The 24,249-nt window shown below is 49.5% G+C and overlaps 1 protein-coding gene across 1 annotated transcript in view; it reads left to right on the top strand.

Moving 5' to 3' along the window:
• The first annotated feature begins 1,820 nt into the window (after positions 1-1,820).
• Axl (AXL receptor tyrosine kinase) overlaps positions 1,821-24,249 on the top strand; it is a 29,707-nt gene continuing 7,278 nt past the window's right edge. Inside the window, exons 1-14 of the mRNA XM_041654351.1 lie at positions 1,821-2,093; positions 3,061-3,286; positions 3,570-3,670; positions 4,581-4,757; positions 9,870-9,950; positions 10,065-10,180; positions 13,098-13,308; positions 13,582-13,721; positions 14,314-14,464; positions 14,681-14,707; positions 17,921-18,053; positions 18,329-18,420; positions 23,648-23,743; positions 23,899-23,976. Of these exons, the coding sequence (XP_041510285.1) occupies positions 2,030-2,093; positions 3,061-3,286; positions 3,570-3,670; positions 4,581-4,757; positions 9,870-9,950; positions 10,065-10,180; positions 13,098-13,308; positions 13,582-13,721; positions 14,314-14,464; positions 14,681-14,707; positions 17,921-18,053; positions 18,329-18,420; positions 23,648-23,743; positions 23,899-23,976 (1,693 nt within the window). The 5' untranslated portion in view covers positions 1,821-2,029. The remainder of the gene's footprint in view (positions 2,094-3,060; positions 3,287-3,569; positions 3,671-4,580; positions 4,758-9,869; positions 9,951-10,064; positions 10,181-13,097; positions 13,309-13,581; positions 13,722-14,313; positions 14,465-14,680; positions 14,708-17,920; positions 18,054-18,328; positions 18,421-23,647; positions 23,744-23,898; positions 23,977-24,249) is intronic.

Genomic DNA, 24,249 nt, shown 5'->3' with positions numbered 1-24,249 from the left:
AAGTGGGAAACGTAGTGGAAGGACTCATAGACTTAGGCCACCCAAGGAGGAAACCACAGCTGGGATCCAGGTGGCAGAGGACAAGACGAGGGTGACATTGTGGAAAGGGAGCCAAGTAGAAGAGAGGCTTGTAAACTGAGTTCTTCATGGAACCTTATAATGCCAACTCCATATAACCCACGTCCAGTGTCTCTAGGACCCCAAGTCCAGACAGGTGGGTGGGTCCGAGGCTGGCCAGTCACTAAAGTGAGACAGAAATAGAACGATGGTTAGGGTTAGGACCCTGAGTGGGCAGTCGGGGAACTTGGAGTTCATCCTCAGGGCATTGGGGAATCATGGCTAGAGGTCAGACAGGGCTAGTCATAGTTAAGGGGTGGGGTCTGTCTCCGAAACATCCTTCTAGATCCTAAGCAAGAGATGGATTGCAGGGAGGGAGAGCAGAAGGAGGAGAAAGTAGCAGATGTAGAGAGATACCAGGAGGTAACACAGCATTCTGAGGTCATCAAAAACAGTTCCTGGAGAGATGGCTCAGTGGTTAAGAACACTGACTGTTCTTCCAGAGGACTTGAGTTCATTTCCCAGCACCCACATGGTGGCTAAGGACTGTCTGTAACTCCGAGATCTGACACCCTCACACAAACATACATGCAGGCAAAACACCAATATATATAAAATAGGAATAAATAAATCATGTCTGTCTGTCTGTATGTATGTATATAAATAGGTCCAATCAAGCAGCAACCTGGTTAATGGAGAAGAGAGTTAGATGTTAGTGGCTTTCTGAACACACCCTCTATGGCAAACACCTAGAGACACAGTAGACATTGCATGGGAGCCAGAGAACTGGCCCCAGATCTGCAAGGGCTGGATGCAAGTTTCCCCGGAGGAGGAAGGAGCAAACAGTGCAAGTGCGGAGAAAGACAATGGGATGCCAAAAATCCTGGGCACCTTGTCAGCTGGGCTACCCACGTGCAAGGAACTGCACTGCACTTTGACCTAGATCATTCTCGCACTGGCCTGCTACGTTAGCAGGGGCTGTCCTCATTCCCATCTTACAGCTAGACACACTGAGACTCGGGAAGATGGGCGTTTGCCCACTACCCATAGTCGCATGGCTGGGACAGAGCTGGAATTCCCACTCCAGTCTGCAGCCACCTCTGGATTCCTGTTTCTGTGTTCAAGTGGGCTTCGGTGGCTGAGAGGGTTGATGTCTCCTTAGATGCGTGCCCCACCCAGGGTCTGCCCATCCCGCAGTGACCCCTCCATTTGTCGGACTTCTCCAGCATGCAAACGCCTGACCCAGCTCATGTGAGGGCATATGTAGGCAGGCAGCATGCCATTGCGTGTCTCTACCTGTCCCAGCTTCTGTGTCAATGCCGAAAGAGAGAGAGAGAGAGAGAGAGAGAGAGAGAGAGAGAATGTGTATGTCCTTGTTTAAGCTGCTGTGAGTGTGAGGGGAGTGAAGGGAGGCCCGGGAGGCTGGGCTGAGGGTGGAGGCCCGAAAGGGGGGGGCGTCTTGGACTGAGAGGAGTGGAAATTCTGCAGGAATGTTTACCAGACCCTGTGAGAGTCCAGGGGGACAGCGCCCATTCTCCTAACTCACTAGCCCAGGATCGGCCCTCAGCCACCATCAACCACAAAAGTCTTCCACCTCCCCAGCCCCTCTCCAAGGCGCCAAGGCCCCTTTAAGACGAGGCCGACCCAGTACTCTTCTCTTTTAGTTAACCCCTCCGAGTCCCAATGGCCCCTGGGCTGGGGCCCTAGTGGGCGGAGGCGGAGGGGGAGCCAGGGGCGGGGAAAGAAGTCTGGGAGGGAGAGAATGAGGCAGGGTAGCCGGGAAGGCAGCTAGCTGCGGAGGAGTTGAGCCAGCCGAGGGGCTCCCGCTGTGCCAGGCGGGCAGTGCCAAATCCTCGGAGCCTAGAGCTGGGGGGAGGGCCGGGGACAACCCGGCCCTGCCCCCTTCCCGATAGAGGTGCCCATCAACTTCGGAAGAAAGTTTGGCATCGATTGCAGTAGTGGTGTCTTGAGGATGGGCAGGGTCCCGCTGGCCTGGTGCTTGGCGCTGTGGTGCTGGGGGTACGCGGCTCCTAAGGGTGAGTGGTGGGGACTCACTGAGGAGTGACACCCGCTGATGGGACACAAGGCAGGGGGAGTGAGCGGGTGGGGGCTGGCTGGCAGGTGTTTGGGGTGCTGGGCTGGTTTAGAGAGTTTCCTTAGGACGACAGAGAGCCGACTTGCGGGAGATGGGGGGGGGGACGGGGACAGAAAGAAACAGGCTCGGAGCAGAGTGGAGGAGTAAGAAAAGCAACTGAGAAAGGAATAGAAGGATAAGAAACAGAAACTGGGAGGGTCAGGACCAGAAGATGGACGGGGCAGAAAGACAGATGGAAGAAGCTAAGGGAGGGCTGGGGACTGATGAATCTGGGTCCTGAGGAGAGAGACAGAACTGGGGTGGTGGGGGACAGATGGTAGGAAAGGGTCTTTCCCTAACAAAGATAGAGATAGGCTGGAGAAGGGGGGCTTGGGAGTCCTGGGGCCCCCTTGTCACTGCCGTCCCCCTCCACCACTTGTTCTTGCCCTGCTGGAGTGTTCTCTCTCTCTCTCTCTCTCTCTCTCTCTCTTCTCTCTCTTCTCTCTCTCTCTCTCTCTCTCTCTCTTCCTCTCCCTCTCTCTCTCTTCCTCTCCCTCCCACCCTCTCTCCCTCCCTCCCCCCTTCCCTTCACTTCTCTGCTCCGTTTTCTTTCCCTCTATCTCCCAGTTCAGACTGTGAAGTCCCTGGAGACCGGAATGGCAGGGACCGGCCTTGCCAGGCAGTCCAGGGCGTGGGAGGCTGCCAGATCCCAGGCCTTCCTCTCAGCAGACTGGACATGGGATGGAAGCCGGACCTCAGTCCCCTGGGAAGACTCCCATCCTCCCCCAATACCTCTACTCCCACCCCTCCCCTGAGATCATTCTACAACTATGTAGGGTCCTGGCAGTGGTGGGCAGACAGAAGGAGTAGAAGAGAGGAGCAACGGATTGTGGGGTTCCTAAACACACTCCTTACCATCTCCCCGACAGACACACAGACCGAGGCTGACAACCCATTTGTGGGGAACCCAGGGAATATCACCGGTGCCAGAGGACTCACAGGAACCCTTCGATGTGAGCTCCAGGTTCAGGGGGAGCCCCCCGAAGTCATGTGGCTTCGAGACGAACAGATCTTAGAGCTGGCTGATAACACCCAGACCCAGGTGCCCCTGGGGGAAGACTGGCAAGATGAATGGAAAGTCGTCAGTCAGCTCAGGTGTGGCACCTGTCCCTGACCAGCAGTCTCCGTGCACACAGCCACTGGGCAGCCACTCTACCTGGACCTGGAACCTCTGCTTGACAGCTTACTGACCATGTGGCCCTGAGCTTGTGATATGATCTCTGGGTTTCGTTTTCCTCTTCTGTAAAAATGAGTTAAAAATAGTGCCTATTTCAGTCCTCTATGGGTTTCTTGTCCAGACCCTCTCTTTCAGTTCTGCTGACCCTCCCGGTATCGAGTCCTAACCCTGAACCTCTCTGTCCCTTCTCTTCCCTTCCAGAATCTCATCCCTGCAGCTTGAAGATGCAGGAAAGTACCAGTGTGTGGTGCTCCTGGGAGGACGGACGTTCATGTCTCAGCCGGGCTATGTAGGGCTGGAAGGTGAGTCCTCGGGTCAGAGCTTCTGATGGGATGGTGGGTAATAGAGAACTCAGAGTTTTTCCATCAGGACATAAAGCCTAGAGATGTAGGGAATCTTGGGGGTTGAGGAGGCTGGGGGGGCATAAATTATGTTGGGAACAGGTCTAAGGGAAATCCTATGTCCCAGAGGGAAAGGCATTTGGGGAGATATTGGATGTCCTGGGAGAGCAGATATACTTGAAGCAGGGTATGCTAGGGGTCAGAGACATGTGACTTAATGCTCCCATCATGACAAGGACATAATTTCTTCATTAGTAAAATGATAGAAGGAAACCCAGGCATGGTGATACACACATAAAGCACCACCTTCAGGAGGCTGAGGCAGGAGGATCTGCAGTTTGAGGCCAATCTGTGGTATATAGCAAGAGCCTGTCTCAAAAAGAGAAGAGACAGGCATGATGGTGTACACCTTTAATTCCAGCACTGAGAAGTCAGAGGGAGGAGGATCTCTGTGAGTTCAAGGCCAGCCTGGTCTACAGAGTGAATTACAAGACAGCAAGTGCTGTGTAGAGAAACCCTGTCTCAAAAAAAAAAAAACAAAAACAAAAAACCAACAAATAACAACAACAACAACAACAACAAAAAAAACCACAGAGAGGTGGTGGGGGAGAAGGAAGGGGAGGAGGAGGAAGAGAAAAAAAAAACAGGAGAAGAGGTGAGACTCTCACATGCCCTGCCCTGGATATTGCCCAAGGTGGTCAGGCAGACATTGGAAGCATGGTCCTAGGCACAGAAGCATAAAGGAATCAGAATAAGGGAAAAGTCAAAGACCCTGCAGGGTAGGTCTAGTGTTTAGCACTTCCAATATCCTAATGACAATCTGGTCCCTGAGAAGTTCAGGGGAACTCAGTTTCTACCACCAACTGCACAGGTCTCCCATACTTTCTGGAGGAGCCTGAGGATAAAGCTGTGCCAGCCAACACCCCCTTCAACCTAAGCTGCCAAGCCCAGGGACCGCCTGAACCCGTGAACCTATTCTGGCTTCAAGATGCTGTTCCCCTGGCCCCCGTCATAGGCCACAGCTCTCAGCACAGGCTGCAAGCTCCAGGTGAGTCTAAGAGTATACGCTGGGCCCATCAATCACTGCGGCTGTCCACTTGTCCCTGTTTCTGACTCTCTGTCTTATTTTCCTCTCTGTGACTTTTTCATCTGTCTGTTTTCCATCCCTCTGTTTCTCAAACATTTTCTCACTGTTTCTCTGTGTATGTTTCTGTTCACCCCAGCTTCTCTCTGTTCACCCTAGCCTCTCTCTCTCTGAATAGCATTCTTTGTCCCAAATTTCCTCTAAGCTGTTCAGTGGCCCAAGTGTGTAGGCCTACTGCTCCTTTGTTAGCCCTTAACCCAAGCAGGGCATCAGAACTAACCAACAACCTCCTCCATCCACTTCCTCCTTCGACCTGCCCACCTCCTGCCCTGAAGTGTCCCCTGGACCTCAACCAATGGGAGGAGGTCTCTGCTCAGCTGGGGTTTCCTGGGAACACAGAGCCCAAAGTAGAACGAGGTAGAGAAAGTGAGGGACAGAGAAGGAAAGTTAGAGAAGAAGAGATGAAGGCTCATACCTATAATCCCAGAACTTGGGAAGCTGAGGCAGAAGGATTTTCAGCAGCCTGAGGTCTGTCTAGATGACATAATGCATTCTAGGCAGCCTGGGTTACAATGTGAGACCCTGTCGATAAGGAAAAAGAAAGGGCAGAGGTGCTGATCAGTCGGTGGGATGCTTGCCTAGCATGCACGAAGCCCTTGCCTGAGTCCATTCAAAGCACTTCATACTTGGTGGTGTATGCCTATAACATTAGCACCTAGGTGGCGGAGGCAGCAGTACCTGAAGGTCCAGACCACCTTCAACTATATATCAAGTTCAAAGCTAGCTCTGGCTACATTCTGAGTTTGAAGCTAGCCTGGGCTATAGAAGACCTTGTCTCAAAAGAGAAGAGGCCACCAAAGTGACCCAGCATGGAGAGACACTGATAGTGTGTTCTGAATGTTGGGACCCCTATTTCAGAATGACCCTCCCTTTCTCTACTATACAGATGGGGCACTTTGCTTAGGAACACACAATCATCAGAGACATGGCTAGGGGACCTTGCGCATAGAGTGTCCCCTTATAGAGGAAGATGAACTACACATCAGGGTAGCTCATCAGGGGAGGCAGCCAAACCCTAAGAGTAACAGCTTCCTAAAAACCTCACGTGCTGCCCCTCGGGAGGTGAGAAGGGGTCTTTCGGTGTGGAGGGAAGGGCTCACATTCTTAGCATTCTGGGAGTCCTGAGTGTGCAAGGAAGTGTGATGAGTGTGCTGGTCCCCAGAGGGGTGACTCAGGCCTGTGGCTTGAGTGGTCTGGTAGGAATAGGAATGGAGCCTGAGTCAGCCTGGCTGGACAAGAAGAGGGGGAGGGAGCAATGGGACACACAAGTGTGAGAGGGTCTCGTGTGAATAACAGCACGTTATGACCAGATCAGAAGCACCTGCAGAGAGGTGAGGAACTCAAAACACATCTGCTGGGGAAGGGGGACATCTACACATGTAGCCGTGCCCGCCTGAATCAGCGTATCCATCAGCACCGACTGCCTTGTAGGAGGGTATGTCTTACTGGGGACCAGCTTCTGTGGCTCTCTGAGTGTTCTTGTGGGTGTCACTAAATATCAATACCAGCTACTGGTTTTCCCTCTGTGTTCTGTGTCCACGGCTGTTGACACTGTGGAGGCCAGAGCTGTTGACACCATATGGCTAGCTTGAGCACTTTTGTGTATTAAGGCAACACATCGGCTCACGGGAGTGCACCTGTGGGTCACTGTCCTGGCGTGAGGTCACATGGGGCATGGCAGCATGTGCCTGTAATCCCTGCACTGTCAACATGAATTCTGTGTCTTAGTGTGTACAAAAGAGAGAGCGACAAAGAGGCTGAGATTCGCAGCAGAATATTATAACAGGCTTCTGCTCTCTCTGGGGTCTCCCTGTACTAACTCCCCTTGATTCTTGGTGACTGAACCCCAGGCACTCACCGGTTGCCCATGCATCTGCGCCAACCCATGCATATGTGGCAACATCCCCATCTTGCGGTCTCCACGGAGGGCCATCCACGGAGGGCCGTCGTGGCTACGCAATACTTGTGTTTTCCCATCCGCCTGCGTCTGTGTTTTGGCAGGGATAAAGGCTTGGCATTCTCCACCCGTCTCTTGGGGGTATGATGTGGTGGTGGTGGGGTTAACATTAACTTTTATTGCTTCCTAGTTTGTAGTATTTGTTTGTCCTTGTCAGTGTTGACATGTGTTTGGTGCTCAGTGCGTAGTCTGCTGAGATTTGTTTGTCAATATGAACGTCTATGTATATTATTTGGCCAGGTGTTTACAGTGGATGTGTGCAGGTTGGATTGTGGATTTATGTGTTCCTCCCCACATTGATTGGCTTATGTGTGTGTGTGGGGGGGGGGGGAGCTAGCCTCATCGTCAGCCCCCATGTGTTTACCAGTAAGTCCCAGGGCATTTATGTCACTGTGTTTGGGACAGCATCCGCCCTGTGGATGGTGTATAGCTTAGCCAGAGCTGCATTCCTGTGTTTATATTCGCGCTAATAACGGCCCCTGTGTATTTAGGAGTGATTCACTGTGGGGGGAGGGGAGGGTGCTTTGTGAAGGAATTTTGTCAGTTTGTGCGTGTGTGTGTGTGTGTGTGTATGCCTCTGTCCCTCTCTATCTGAGTCAGGGCGTGTCCTCTTCTTTCTCCATCTCTCATTCCCCTGGAAAAGCCAAGGGTGGGGGTGAGCGGATGGGGTGGGGGCGGGGCAGTACATCTGGAAAACACATCTGGAGTCCACAGGCTCTTGTGGAGCAATGGAGTGCAGGGGAAGAGAGGGGTCCCAGACCCCTTGGTTCATCCTAGAGTCCTTATTTGAGATGCAGCCTCTGGGACATGAGAATGGGGAATCCCAGGCTGTGCCCCCAGGACAGGCCGGAAGTGGAGGGTGGGGGGCGCCCCGTGACTCAGGCGGGGGCAGGAATGCTGCGGTTGGAACAGAACCGAGCTCCAGAACCGCCCCCCTCCCGCGTCGCTTTGCCCCAGGGCTGCTCCAGCTGGCCTGTGGCGCCAGCTCCCGCGTAGTGGTCCCCAAGTGCCAGGTGGCTGGATGCGATCCAGCGCTGGCAACCTCCAGCCGCCCTCACTGGGCCACGCATCCCTTCTCAGGCCGCGGGGGCTGCGGCGCGGGCACCTGACCTTGGCGGGAACGCAGTCCTCCCGGGCAGCCTCGGCTAGGGCGCTTCCTTGCCCACCCCCTTCCGGCCTTCGAGACAGATTTTCCCCAGTTCCACTCCCTCTGCTGACCGAGAAAAGGAAACTTTGTGTCTGACTAGCGAGGCCACTCTCCAAAATACCAGGTGGAGGGATCGCCGCGCTCGCACAAATGCAGATGCCAGAATCACACAAGTACACGCTGTCCCCAGACTTAAACGAGCCATGAAACACAGATGGGCAAACGCACGCACATCCGCGTCCACCACGCTCAGAATTGCAGGCCCAATGCTAGGGCCTTCACTCATCTTTTACACTCACATGCGTGTATCAGAGACCTTACACAAATGGGCAATGCATATCTGTGTGTTTGCATGCTTGTGTCTTGGTGTTTGTATTTGTACTTTTGTGTGTGTGTGCATGGTGGTGACACAGGTGTACACACAGAAGGGGTGGGTACACAAAGAGACAAAAATGAGGGAGGGACTCAGACAAGTTCCTTGGCCCACAAATCTCTCCCAGAAAAACAAAGACGTTTATTCAAAACATATTAACTGGCTTGCATGCCTGTTACATAATACAATCTCCCCTGTTCTCCTAGAGTGGACAGTCTGTTGAGGTAGAGTCCTTAGCAATATGGTTCTTGGGTATCCTGTGAAGCGTGCTGGCAATGAGGAGGTGGGAACAGTAAAGCAGGTTTCAATTCTACACGGACTAGTCAGGGACAGGGTAACTAGCTTAGGTGTGTCATCCGAGAAGAAAGCCTAAAGGAAGGAGGGAGAAGCCAGATAGGTACCCATGGTAAGACTGTGTGTGAGTGCATGTGTTTGTGTGTGTGTTCGCATGTGTGTGTAAGAGAGAGACACACACACACAGAGACAGAGAGAGAAACAGAAACACCAGAAGGCCAGCGTGTCAGTAGCAGACTGAAGAGAAAGCAGGTGTCGGAGACAAATTCATCAATGAGCAAACACTTGTACACACCACACACGTCCGTCCTTAAGTGTGTGTTCATTGTTTGTGTCTCTCTGGAAATCTGTGTGGGCCTGTGTGAGTATGTGTTGATATGTTGGTACATGTGTGCAAGGGCCCGGCTCCCTTTCTCTGCAGTGATGGTGACTGAACCCAGGGCCTTCCACTCCGTGGGAAAGTACTCCACCACTGAGCCACATCCAGAATCTTGCTTTCGTTCCGCTATTTATTTCTTTTATATGTATGTGTATGTGCCTGAGTGTAGGTGTATGGACCACATGCAAGCTGTGATAATGGAGGTCAGAGAGGGCATTGGATCCCCTGGAACTGGCATTATAGGCAGTCGTGAGCTGCCATGTGTGTGCTGGGAACTGAACCCAGGTCCTCTGCAAGAGCAGTCAGTGCTCTTAACCACTGAGCCACCTCTCCAGCCGCTTTCAATCTGTTTTTACTGTCTAATTTTGAGACTGAGTCCTGTACTCACACTGCCAGGCAGGCTTGAATTTGAGATCCCCCTGCCTCAGCTTGCTAATTATCTGAAATGACAGGTGTGTACTGTCTGGCTCGGCAGATGTGAGTGCTTCGTGTGTCTTAATGAGTCTGTGTGAGTTGAGTGTGTGTGTGTCTGCGTATATGTATGTAAGCATGCGTGTTTCTGTGTGTACCTGTATATGTGTGTATGTGGCTGTGCAGACCACTGTCTGGGTATGATGGTGTAACTATGTGAGCCTGCTTGGGCCATGTGTGTTCCTGCATTCAGGTAGTGAGGCATAAGACTGGTGTCTGGGAAAGGAATCCATGCTCCTAACATGTTGTTCTCTTCCCCCTGCACTTCCATTCCATGCGGAGTAGGTGGGCTGGACTGACCTGGCCAGGCCAAGCAAGGTGTGGGGGCTCAGCATAGCCTGGGGTCTCTCCTTCCCCCACGTGACACTAGACTGCTTTCTCATATTCTTCCCCAGGCCTGAACAAGACGTCTTCTTTCTCCTGTGAAGCCCACAATGCCAAGGGCGTCACCACCTCCCGCACAGCCACTATCACAGGTGACAGCAAGAGGCTTTGGGGAGGCTGAACAAGAGATCAGAGAAGATGGAGGGAATGTGGCCAGCTTTGGGGGATGGTTCCCAAGAATCAGCCTTTCCCTCATCTGTCCACAGTGCTCCCCCAGAGACCTCACCATCTCCACGTGGTTTCAAGACATCCCACGGAGCTAGAGGTAGCTTGGACCCCTGGCCTGAGTGGCATCTACCCTCTTACCCACTGCAACCTGCAGGTGAGACCCTCTGACACTGATCGCTTCCATCTGTGCCCACGGAAAACCTGCCCTGCCACACCAGTGTTGGGAAAGAACAAGGACACCAGTTAATTCAAGTGTCCTGGGTTTTAATCCCCACCTTACCTGTGGGCTGTGTGGACTTGAGAAAATCCCATAACCATGGTGGACCTCAGTTCTCCCGTCTCTAAGATGGGCATGAGGGTAATAGTTATGGGATAGGAATGAGAATTCAGTAAATGAAGGCAAGTAGCCAACGTAAAGCAGTGTCTGGAGATGTATTATGGACCATTAACTGATGATATTGACCTTGGCCAAATGGGGAGCTCTGAACCAGCAGGACTTGTGGCTGTTCCAGCCACAGCACTATATACTTGCTGTCTTCACCCTGACCACTCTAGGTTGTCACTGTCTGCAGCAGGTCTGTCCCCCTCTGGCATTTAGGCTCTCTGAGGACAATACTGTTAGTCACATGGTCACCCCAGTGTTGCCTAGTATATAAGTCAGACTGATGAGGCTGTTTGATAGAATATATAACAGCCCAGTTATAATGGTACAGGCCTCTTATGCCAGCATTTGAGAGCAAGAGATGAAGAGTTTAGAGCTATCCTGGGCAACATAGCAAGACTATCGCAAAATAAAAGATGTTAAAAGTTGAAAGTATGGCTCAGTGGTAGAGCCCCTGCCTAGAATCCCCCAGTGAGGGGCTGGGGTGTGGCTCAGTGGTAGAGCCCCTGCCTAGAATCCCAAGGGGCTGGAAGTGTGGCTCAGTGGTAGAGCCCCTGCCTAGAATTTACCACAGAGAGGCGTTCTCTTTCAAGGTATAGAACTGAGAGATTCAGGAAGGAAAATGGCCATCCCCCTAGCTAGAAGACCAAAACTGAGATTCAGTCCTGAAGTTTCTCCAACTTGAAAGACCTCCAGTGTCGGTCAGGCCGCAGCTGCACTCCTACCCACATCCAGGCAGTGCCCAAGAAAAGCAGAAGTGTGTGTTCCTCCCTCTCCAGGTCTCACTTCCTGCTGCCACAGGCTCAGGCTGGACAGTTCCTGAGGGAGGGTCATGGCTGTCCCAGGGAAAAGAGAAGTAGGAGTGGGTTTGAGCCCACTGTCTGCACCCATCTCCCCTTTGTCCTGGCAGAGGTTCCTCTTCCCGTCTGTCACTGTAGGTCAGAGAGCAGGCCTGTCCCCTCCTGCTTCCCACCATTGGCCTGCCTCCTCCTCAGATCTTGTAATACCAGTGTCATCCTCTCTCTGGGGACTGTGTCACTTTGGGAAAGCTACTGAAATTCTGGGCCTCAACCTCACCATCTATAAAATTGGAAGGTGAAAAAGAATTGAGCCTATAAGTGGAGAAGAGGAATTGGGTGTCCTTACTCACGAACAGGAGGCTTAACAAGGTCTTAGCACATAGTAGGCACTTGAAAAATATTTTGGGGGGCTGAGGTATAGTTTAGTGGTTAAATATTTGCGTGACATGTATGAGACCTTTGGGTTTGTCTCCAGTCACGCCAAGAAAGGGGGGTTGGGGGTATGTCTCAGTCAGCACAGTGCTTAGCATGCAACCTTGGGGACATGAGTTTGATCCCTCAAACCAACACCAAAGAGAAGAGCATAGTGGAACACACTTGTAATACCAGTACTGGGCAGATGGAGATGGCAGATCAGTGAGTTCCACGTCCTATTGAGAGACCCTGTCTCAAAAAACAATGTGGGGGCCAGCAAGATGGTTCAGCAGGTAAAGGAAATCAATTCCCAGGACCCAAGTGTAGTAGGAAAGAAATGACTCACAGAATTTGTCCTGCAATGCACATACTCATACTAACAAATAAATAATTGTAACAACAACAACAACACCAGGCATAGAGGAATATGCCTTTTGTCTCTGTCTCTGGAGAGTAAGAGGCAGGTGGATCGCTTGAGTTTGAAGCCAGATTGGTCTACGTAGCAAGTTCCACACCAGCCAGGGATACATAGTGACACTCTATTTCAGAAAAAAAAGAAGTCAGGGAGAGAGCAAAGTGAGATTATTCTGAATAGACAAACTAATCTACAACTTTTGACATATGACAAGTCCCCTTGTCACTTGATAAGGAGCAAGATCTGGAGACTGGCTTTTTCTTTTTCTTTTTGTTTTTCAAGACAAGATTTTTCTGTATAGCCCTAACTGTCCTGGAACTCGTTTTATAGACCAGGCTGCCCTTGAACTCACAAGATCCCCCTGCCTCTGCTTCCCTAGTGCTGGGATTAAAGGCATACACTACCACTGCCTGGCCCTGATTCATTTTTTTCAAGATAAGATTTTTTTTTTCCTGAGACAAGGCTGTCCTTGAATTGGTGAGCCTTCCGCCTCACTGAGAGCTGGGATTATGGGGTGTGTCACCACACCAGCTCCACAACTACAGTTAATCTTTTTGTTTATGTGTTTGTTTGGTCTGGTCTTTTTGTTGTTGCTTTGGGGCTTTGTTTATGGGTGTTTGTCTGTGTGACACTGGGGACCCAGTGTGTGCACTGGACAAGTGCTCTACCCTGAACCACTCCTTCAGCTTGTACCTTTCTTTCAAGGTATCTCTGGTCCTCTAAATGAGGAAGTTGAGGCTCAGAAAGGGCAAAGGGAGTCTTGCCAGAGGTGGCTTTTGCAAATGGCAAGACATGGATGGTGAGACCATATGGCTTCTTTGCAAATCTGAATGTCTGTCCATGCTGTCCTGTTGTGAAGTTACAATATACATGCATGCGAATGCAAAGAGGTGTGTACACACTCGGAGACAACTGCATACTCAGACGCACACATAGAGAGAGACACACACACCCACATATCTACTATATAGATACTATAACAAAGTTATATAGTCTCACTGGGACCACAATCAAGAGTGGTGAGACTGTTCTCTGGTCCTCATGTCTTCCCGATCCTCAGGCTGTACTGTCAGACGATGGGGTGGGCATCTGGCTGGGAGAGCCAGATCCTCCAGAAGAACCTCTCACGTTGCAAGTATCTGTGCCCCCTCACCAGCTTCGGCTGGAAAAGCTCCTTCCTCATACCCCATATCACATCCGGGTATCCTGCACCAGCAGCCAGGGCCCCTCGCCCTGGACCCATTGGCTTCCTGTGGAGACCACAGAAGGAGGTAAGAAGGTCTTGGGAGGAAGATGCCATTGTGCTTTGCTTTGTGCAAGCTTCTTCTCTCACCCCGTTACCCCACATGGCCTTAGTCTCCTTGTCCAGCCCCTGACCCCTGCCTGCTGGCCTCTCCCCAGATCTCTCCCTGTACTTCCGCTCATGGAAGGCCTGCAAAAATTGCCCACGCGTGTGCTCTTTGCAACCTGCCCCACTTCTTGGGAACAGGGGAGGGGGTCAGGAAGAGGTGGGGGTACCAGCTTCCCTCTTCCCTGTCCTCCAGTGCCCTTGGGCCCCCCTGAGAACGTTAGCGCCATGCGGAATGGGAGCCAGGCCCTCGTGCGTTGGCAGGAGCCAAGGGTGCCCCTGCAGGGAACCCTGTTAGGGTACCGGTTGGCATATCGAGGCCAGGACACCCCCGAGGTGGGTGCTGCTGGCTGGGTTAGGGTGGAATGGTTGTGGGAAGAGGGAACTGGGGAAGAGGTGACAAAGTAGACACAGGCAGCTGTGCAAGTCGGGTACTATACACTGCACCATGCCTACTAAGGCAATGCCGAGGATCCTAAATGGGTCCACAAGACGGGAGCTAAGGAGTGTCTTTTTGTGAGCACTGTAAAAGCACCTTCTTGGGCTTGGTATTGTAAGCTTTACAGCATCTTATGGAAGGGGTACTTCTTTAATTTATACAAATGTTTTATCTGGGCTAGCTATACCCCAAGGTGGAGAGAGGGGGTGGAAAGTTAGAAGAGGTTGGACGGAAGTGAAAAAAAATGAGATTTTGTTTCTTCAACAAAATCTGAGCTGTGCCTGGTGCCAAATACTGTTTGGAGCTAAAGATGTGGCTAGGAATGAGGTGGAGTCCCTGCTCTATGCAGTTGGCCTTCCAGAGTGCACAGGGCTAGAGATATGGAGACGGGGTGGAGATGAGGGGCTAAGGATGAGGAAGAGTTGAGGCTGTAGTCTTAGGAGTTCTGGACCTAAACATCCTTCCTGATGTCACCTTTGGACTTCCTAGGTACTTATGGACATAGGACTAAAGCGAGAGGTGACCCTGAAACTCCGGGAGGACAGGCCTGTGGCTAACCTGACTGTGTCTGTGGCAGCCTATACCTCTGCTGGGGATGGGCCCTGGAGCCTTCCTGTGCCCCTGGAGCCCTGGCGCCCAGGTAACTTCAAAGCCATGCCCAGGTCCCTTCCAGCTGCCCTTGGGATTGCCTCTTTCTGGCACCCTTGATTTGCTCCCCACGCCTCTGAATGCTCCCCCCAACTTAGAGTCTGTTCCCACCCTGAGCCCAACACAGAGCCTCCCTCAAACCGTTCACTGTGTCATGCCAGTTTTGCCTTCTCTGAGCACATCCCCCCTCTGTCCTTTCTCCTCACAGGGCAAGGACAGCCACTCCACCATCTGGGTAAGGGCTTTTGCATCCCCTCTCTTTCCCTCCCTTCAACATGCAGTGAGGGTCATACGTACTTTCCACACTCCCTTCATGCCGCCCAAGCATGTTGCTCTAATCCTCCACTTCTTTGATATCTGTGGTCCTGGATGGAGGTGTCTAGAATGACCCAATGAATGGGCTGAGTGGATAGATTCAGGGACACATGGGTATGTGAGGGGTGAATTAATATACACCGAATGGTTTGATGCATGCATGAATGGATGGGTATGCGGAGACGGGGTTGATAGACACAAAGATGGATAGATGTATGTGTGTGTGGGGGGGGGAAGACTGAAGGATAGCGGAGCACAGATCCCAGCACTTAGGGTGCAGAGGCAGATCTCAAGTAGTGAGTTGACGGACAGGATAAACGGATGCATGTTGAGTGGGCATATGGAGTGTGAATTGATATACATATAGATGAATGCATATATAGACAGGCCAATGGATAAATGGGTGGGTGGAAGGTATGAGGGATGAGTAGACAGAGCAATGGAAGGAAGGGAGGGAGGGAAGGAGGAGGGAAGAATGGAAGAAAAGAGAAGGAGGGAGGAGAAAGAAGGAGAGAGGTTCTCTCTTTCAAATATTTCTTCAGCAATTCTCAAACATTCTACCTACTTCCATTGGACCCTTCGGGCACTGTTGTGCCTCCACTCAGAACGCCACTCACTTTCTTTAAATGCTCTTCGCAGATCCGCTCATGCTCCCCCCTCACTCGCCCTCCTCTCGAGCCGGTTACAACCCTTCGTTCCTCACACACGTCCATTGTGCTCTCAACTTCTGTTTTGAGTCAGGGTCTCACTATGTAGCCCCTGACTAGTCTGGAACTTTCTATGTAAACTAGGCTGGCCTGAAACTCCTAAAGGCAGGCACCACCATGCCCAGTTATGTTCAGTGTCTATGCGAATACTCTGTGTGTGCCTTACATCCACAACTGCACACGACACAGTTGCAGCCACTGAAAAATGGACAGTCCACAGCTGTCCCATACACTATCGCTTCTTTTCCAGGAATTTTACCCACCTTATCCCAAATGCCCTCACCCTTAGCAGTCCTGTTACCTTTCTCTCTGTCTCCTCCCTCTGCCCTCCTCCTACACACACACACACACACACACACACACACACACACACACGACCACACTGAAATCCTCCCATGCTCTGTTATACGCCCATCCTTTCCCCGTGCTCCTTCCTATTCTCCTCATTTGCCAGTTCACACACTTTGCATGTTCACCACACGCTCTTCTCATGTTGAATCACATTCTTAGAGATCATTGCTGACAGCCTGTCATGACGGTGCACGCTTGCAATCCCAGCACTTAGAAGGCTATGGAGGGAGACGGATTAGGAGTTCAAGCCATCCTGAGCTACAACAAACCTAAAAGGAAAAAGAAAAGAGGCGGGGCTGTAGTTCAGTTGGTTAAGTACTTGCCTAGCATGCACGAGGCCCTGGGACCCATACTCAGCACTGCATAAACAAGGCATGGTGATATATGCCTGTAATGCCAGTGCTCAGGAGATGGAAGCAGGCGGATCAGAGCTTAAAGGTCATCCTTGGCTACAACTAAATTTGAAGCTAGCCTGTATCAAAACTCATACCCTTTATATGCATATCTGCAGTCATACCCACTGCATACATACACCTCTGCACACTCATACCACTGTATATATACACATCTGCACACTCATACCCACTGTATATATACACCTCTGCACACTCATACCCACTGTATATATACACATCTGCACACTCATACCCACTGTATATATACACATCTGCACACTCATACCCACTGTATATATACACCTCTGCACACTCATACCCACTGTATACATACACATCTGCACACTCATACCCACTGTATATATACACATCTGCACACTCATACCCACTGTATATATACACCTCTGCACACTCATACCCACTGTATATATACACATCTGCACACTCATACCCACTGTATATATAAACCTCTGCACACTAATACCCACTGTATATATACACATCTGCACACTCATACCCACTGTATATATACACATCTGCACACACATACCACTGTATATATACACATCTGCACACTCATACCCACTGTATATATACACATCTGCACACTCATACATACTGTATATATACACATCTGCACACTCATACCCACTGTATATATACACATCTGCACACTCATACCCACTGTATATATATACACATCTGCATGCACACTCATACCCACTGTATATATACACATCTGCACACACATACCACTGTATATATACACATCTGCACACTCATACCCACTGTATATATACACATCTGCACACTCATACATACTGTATATATACACATCTGCACACTCATACCCACTGTATATATACACCTCTGCACACTCATACCCACTGTATATATACACATCTGCACACTCATACCCACTGTATATATACACATCTGCACACACATACCACTGTATATATACACATCTGCACACTCATACCCACTGTATATATACACATCTGCACACTCATACCCACTGTATATATACACCTCTGCACACTCATACCCACTGTATATATACACCTCTGCACACTCATACCCACTGTATACATACACATCTGCACACTCATACCCACTGTATATATACACATCTGCACACTCATACCCACTGTATCTATACACCTCTGCACACTCATACCCACTGTATACATACACATCTGCACACTCATACCCACTGTATATATACACATCTGCACACTCATACCCACTGTATACATACACATCTGCACACTCATACCCACTGTATACATACACATCTGCACACTCATACCCACTGTATACATACACATCTGCACACTCATACCCACTGTATATATACACATCTACACACTCATACCCACTGTATATATACACATCTGCACACTCATACCCACTGTATATATACACATCTGCACACTCATACCCACTGTATATATACACATCTGCACACTCATACCCACTGTATATATACACATCTACACACTCATACCACTGTATATATACACATCTGCACACTCATACCCATGGTGTGCACATCTGATCTTTCCTTTCCACTGATTTCACACTCCAGCCTCCCTTCTATGTCACTCCCTCTCGGGGCCCCAGGGAACTGGATCCAGGAACCTTAGCCATGATCTGTCCCCCCATACCCCCTGACAGTGAGTGAACCCCCTCCTCCCGCCTTCTCGTGGCCCTGGTGGTATGTGTTGCTGGGAGCAGTTGTGGCCGCTGCCTGTGTCCTCATCTTGGCCCTGTTCCTTGTCCATCGGAGGAAGAAGGAGACCCGCTATGGGTGAGTTAGAACTCCGTGGGAGAAGCTCTGTGGATGGGGATGGAGAGGCTGGAGTCATGGAAGACCAAGGAGGAGTGTGTGTTCGTCTGTGTGTGTGAAGGATCTGAATGATGATCAGGAGACCTTAGGAAAAGATGGATGGTGCTGGTCTAAGATGTGTTCAGTAAGCACTAGAGGAGAGAAGCTCAGCTTGGGAGTGCACTGGTGCTTGCTGTTGTCCCCACTGGAAGGCTTCCACGTCGTCATTCTGTTCATCTCTCCCCTTCTCCCTCTAGGGAGGTGTTCGAGCCAACAATGGAAAGAGGTGAACTGGTAGTCAGGTATCGTGTCCGAAAGTCCTACAGTCGCCGGACCACCGAAGCCACCTGTAAGTGAACTCCATATCTCCTTCCATGCACGGGTCAGTCAGTCGTTTAAATACAAGAGAGAGAGAGAGAGAGAGAGAGAGAGAGAGAGTTGGGTCTCTGTTGGCAGAGGCTACTTGTTCATTCCCGGCCATCCAGACCCAAAATAATTACACAGAAAACGGCATTAATTAAATCACTGCATGACCAATAGCTTAAGCGTCTTTCTAGCTAGCTTTTACATATTTTTAAAAAAAATTATTTATTTACTTATTATGTACACAATATTCTGTCTTCATGTATGCCTGCAGGTTAGAAGAGGGCACCAAGTTGTGAGCCACCATGTGGTTGCCGGGAATTGAACTCAAGACCTTTGGAAGAGTAGGCAATGCTCTTAACCACTGAGCCATCTCTCCAGCCCTAGCTCTTACATCTTAAATTAGCCCATTTCTATTAATGTGTGTATTACCACAAGGTTTGTGGTTTACCGGTAAAGTTCCCGGGCATCTGTCTCCTTTGGCGGTGGCTACTTGGCATCCCCTTGACTCCACCTACTTTTTTTCTATATGTCTTCCAGCCTGGCTATATTCTGTTAAGTCATTGGCCAAAAGCAACTTCTTTATTAACCAATGGCAACAAAACATATTCACAACATACAGAGGGGAATCCCACATCGGATCTCTGTAGGTGGTCTGAGATTCTGTAGATGCATGAGACAGACGTTTCTGAAGGTTTTTAGAACACAAGGATATTAGAACCTCAGGGATAGTGAAGCCTGAACCACACACAAAGTTTAGAACAGTAGACGGCAGGGTGTTGTGTGTTCTCACCCCTGCGACAAAAACAGCTTATAGAAGAAAGGGTTAATTTTGGCTCAGAGTTTGAGGGTATGACTCGGGCAGCTGAAGCATTAGAAAGCTGGTCAATTTCTGTCTGCAGTCAGGAAGCACAGACAGATGAAGCCTTCATGCTCAGTTTGATTTCTCCCTGTTATTCAGTCCACCCATCCCAGGGAATGGTGCAGCCCATGTTTAAGGTGGGTCCTTCCTACCTCAACTCCTAATTCAGAAACTCCCTCCAATGCATGCCCAGAGGCTTGTGGCCTAAGAAATTCAAGATTCTGCCAGGTTGACATTTATATATTTTTGGTTTTGTTTGTTTTGAGAAGAAGCCCAGGCTAGACTTCAACTGTTTTTGCCTCCATCTTCCAAGTGCTGGGATTGTAGACATGAGCTGAGACACCTGACTCTTTTCCTTTTCATTCATTCTCTCTCCCTTTCTTCCTCTTCCTTCCCCCCTCTTCTTCCTCCTTCTCCTCCTCCCTCTCCTCCTCTTCTTCCAAATCAGTCTCACTCTGTAACTAAAGCTAGCCACAAACTTGTAACCTTCCTGTCCCCACCTCCTGAGCACTGGGACATGGGTCACTATGCTAGGATCAGTGGTTCTCAGACACAGTAAATATTTTTTTTCTGGTTTTTTGAGACAAGGTTTCTCTGTGTAACTTTGGAGCCTGTCCTGGAGCTCATTCCTATAGACCAGGCTGGCCTCAAACTCAAGATCCGCCTGCCTCTCCCTTCCGAGTGCGTGCACCACCACTGCCTGGTCGACACAGTAAATCTTAGGAAGACCAAACTCTAAGAGCCACAAGTTCTTGGGGAAGTGTCTCATGGTGATGGTGATAATGAAGGTGGTGATGATAGATGATCTTGACGTGGGGTGATGAAGACAATGACAGTGGCACAGTATCCCCCCACCCCCACCTCCACACTTCTATATGCTTCACCTCATTTGATCCTCGAAACCCAAAGGCATGGGTGCCTGTTCTCACCCTCACCTCAAAAATGAGGGAGCGGTAGCATAGAGTAGCTAAGCAATTTGCTCAGTGTCTCACAGTTTGTTTAAATGTGTTCAAGTGAGATTTAAACCCATCCAGTTTCCTTCTGACGTCGTTTCTGTTTGGTTTTGTTTATTTTTGATAGGATCTCAGGCTGCCCTTAAACTTTCTATGTAGCCAAGATCCTTATAAAGTTCTGATCCTACTGCCCCCAACTTGTTCCGACGCTTTCTCTCTTTCCTCCTCTTCCTCTCTTCCTCCCTCCTTTCTTCCCTCCCTCCATCTTTTACTCCTCCCCACTCCCTATCCCTCTTTCCCGGGATCTCTCTCTCCCCCTCCTCCCTCTCTCCTTTCTTTCTTCCTTCTCTCCCTCTTTCACTCCTTCTCCCCTCCCTATCCCTCTTTCCTGGAGCCTTGCATCTCCTCGGCAAGCAGGGTAGCACAGTGATGTATACTACTGACTTTTTGAGGCAGTGTCTCACCATGTAGCTCAGGCTAGCCTTGAACTTGCCATCCTCCTGCCTCAGCTTCCCGTATTCTGGGATTACATGCATATGCCACCATATACGACCTGAAGTCAGTACTCCTAACCACCACACCCTGAAATGGCCTCTTGGAACTATAGAATGTTAGAAAAAAAATCCATAGAATCGATAGACTCAGTCTTGGTCTGAAAAACAATATGTTCAGCACTGAGCATCTTATAGTTTTGAAAATCACAGGGTCTTAGAACCAAAGTCCCTGTAAATCATGGACTCACAAGGTCCCAGCTAAGGAGGACCTTCAGAGGCACCACTCATGGAAGTGCCTCAGCTTTCCAACTGGGGAAACTGAAACCCAGAGCACAAAGAGACAGAACTAAGTCTAGATCTAGCACACAGACTGCCAGGGTCCCAGGGGATGTTGGGAAGGTCTGGGAAAGACATTTATTTACAAAGAGAGGCGACAGCAGTAGGAAGGCCACAGTGATTCGATGGGGTAATCCACAGCCTCAGTTCTCGCAGCATGAGCCTGGTCCCGAGAGGTTCCTGAGACCTGGGCTGGACATCCATGAGGTCAAAGTGATTTTCACAGTAGTATCATCACCAAGACCCTGCTTCTTCTTTTGCACCCTCATTTTTCATAAACTTTCAAGGAAGTTTCCCTTAGGCTCCCGATCTATAATAATATCATCAACAACCTGTAGACAAAGAAACATATGCTTGTGTGTTATTGTGTGTTTTTTTTTTTTTTTTTTTTTTTTTTGGTTTTTCGAGACAGGGTTTCTCTGTGGCTTTGGAGCCTGTCCTGGAACTAGCTCTTGTAGACCAGGCTGTGTTATTGTGTTTTTAAAAAGCTATTGTCATGGGCTGGAGAGATAACTCAGTAGTTAAGAACGTTGACTGAACTTCCAGAGATCCTGGATTCGATTCCAGGCTACCACATGGTTGCTCACAAACAGCAAGATCTCCTGTGCCAGGGTATCTAATGCCCTCTTCTGGCCTCCATGGGTACTGTATACACATGGTGCACAGATACACTTGCAGACAAAACACCCATGCATACATATACATAAACAAAAATCAAAAATAAAATAAACTATTACCTTAAACAGGACATGGTTGCAGATAGTGGGAGGCTAAAGTCGGAACATTGAGAGCTTAAGGCTTGCCTGGGCTAGGTTGAGTTCAAGCCTAGCCCATGTAACTTAGTGAAGACTGTCTCAAAAGAAAAAGTAAAAACAGGTCTGGAGGGGGGCTGGAGAGATGACTCAGTGGTTAAGAGCATTGCTTGCTATTCCAAAGGTCCTGAGTTCAATTCCCAGCAACCACACGGTGGCACACAACCATCTATAATGAGGTCTGATGCTCTCTTCTGGCCTGCAGGCATATATTGTGATATATATATATATATATATATATATATATATATATATGGTCTGGAGATGTAGCTCAATGCTCAGTGGTAGAGCCCCTGCCTAGAGTCCCCCAGTGAGGGGCTGGGGTGTGGCTCAGTGGTAGAGCCCCTGCCTAGAATCCCCCAGTGAGGGGCTGAGAGCATAGCTAGGTAGGTTGAACTGCATATTAAGACCTTTTTAAAAATGAACTGAATGCAGTGTCTTGTGCACTACCCAATAATATTTTATTGTTGTTGTTTGTTTGTTTGTTTTTCCTTGAGACAGGGTTTTTCTGGAGCCTGTCCTGGTACTAGCGCTGTAGACCAGGCTGGCCTCAAACTCACTGAGATCCACCTGTCTCTGCCTCCCGAGTGCTGGGATTAAAGGTGTGCACCACCATCACCCAGTACCCGACCCTAATAATATTCTTTTTTTTTTTAAATATTTATTTATTATGTATACAATATTATGTCTGTATGTATGTCTGCAGGCCAGAAGAGGGCACCAGACCCCATTACAGATGGTTGTGAGCCACCATGTGGTTGCTGGGAATTGAACTCAGGACCTTCGGAAGAGCAGGCAATGCTCTTAACCTCTGAGCCATCTCTCCAGCCCCCTAATAATATTCTTATATGAAGATTATGGATACTGTTTTGTTTTGTTGTTGGTAGTGGTTTATTGTTTGAGACAGGATCTCAGTATATAACCCCTACTGGCCTCAAATTCATTATGTAGGCCACGCTGGCCTTAAACTCACAGAGATATGCCTGCCTCTGCTTTCTGAGTGTTAAAAATGTATGTTTTTGAGACTGGCCCCTTATGTAGCCCAGTCTAGCCTCAAGCTCGCAGCAATTTGCCTGTTTTTCCTCCCTGAGGAGGACTAGAAGAATATTATATCATACCTGATCTTACTTGTTTTGTAATCACATAATTATAATATTTGTGGGGTGCAGTTTCTGGAATACAGGGGAATAGTTAGATAATTGTGTAGCCTGTGTAATTATCAAGTCTGGGTGATTAGCTTACTAGACTTTCCATGTTTTTTTAAATAATTTATTTATTTTTATTTTATTGGCATTGGTGTTTTGCCTGCATGTATGTCTATCTGAGGGTGTCAGATCTTGGAGTTACCGACAGCTGTTAACTGCCATGTAGGTGGTAGGAATTGAACCTGGGTCCTCTGGAAGAGCAGTCAGCACTCTTAACCACAGAGCCATCTCTCCAGCCCCCTAGACTTTCCATCTTCTCCAAACGCTTGTCGTTTCTTTGTTCTGGTGACTGTGTTTATTTAACAGCTGGTACAGAGGCTACGGACCAACTAGGGTGCTTGTTGGAGCAAGATTGTGGCCAGGTTTTCACCCGTGGCTGCTGCTACAGGGCAGATTTAGAGGCCGCACGAGCTGGGATAGATTGACTGCTCGGGACAGGAGCTAAATTTGAAGCAATGCAGAAGTAGTTCAGTGACCCAACAATGGGTCCCTCTGGGCACATACTGGCCTGGACATCAACCCTGCCATGCTGCTTTGTCCACTCTTTTCAGTGAACAGCCTGGGCATCAGTGAAGAACTGAAGGAGAAACTACGAGATGTCATGGTAGATCGGCACAAGGTGGCCTTGGGGAAGACCCTGGGTGAAGGTGAGTCACACACACACACACACACACACACACACACACACACACACGGTCCACCAGAACCCTGAGATTCCTCTCTCCCCAGTTCTCAGCCAACTGGAGGAAACACTGTCCCCATGGGTCCTGCTGAGGTCAGTGTCTTCCTTCTTCTGCCACAGGAGAGTTTGGTGCTGTGATGGAGGGCCAGCTCAACCAGGATGACTCCATCCTCAAGGTTGCTGTGAAGACAATGAAAAGTGAGTATGTGAACATGTGTGTGCACATGCAGGGCCCAGTCCCTAACGCGAGCCTTTTCCCTATACCCTGGGAAAGCGTCAGCTAGAAAATGGAGCCCATGCCAGGCCCTTGAATAGAAGGAAGTGAATGCAGGGACACTGCTATCACGTTAAATGGAGGTCGGATAGACATACTAACCCAGGCATCAAAACAAACAGATTAGCAACAACAGGAAGTCTCTTCCACCTCTAGGCTGAAGGGCAGAGGGAGGATACTGTTGCCAGAGCCATGGC

Source organism: Microtus oregoni, unplaced genomic scaffold (assembly GCF_018167655.1).
Source record: "Microtus oregoni isolate MIOR12 unplaced genomic scaffold, Mior012 000006F_ref0000085, whole genome shotgun sequence".
NCBI lineage: Eukaryota > Metazoa > Chordata > Mammalia > Rodentia > Cricetidae > Microtus > Microtus oregoni.
The sequence above is the reverse complement of the archived record's forward strand: the minus strand, read 5'-3'. Positions and strand labels throughout refer to the sequence as shown.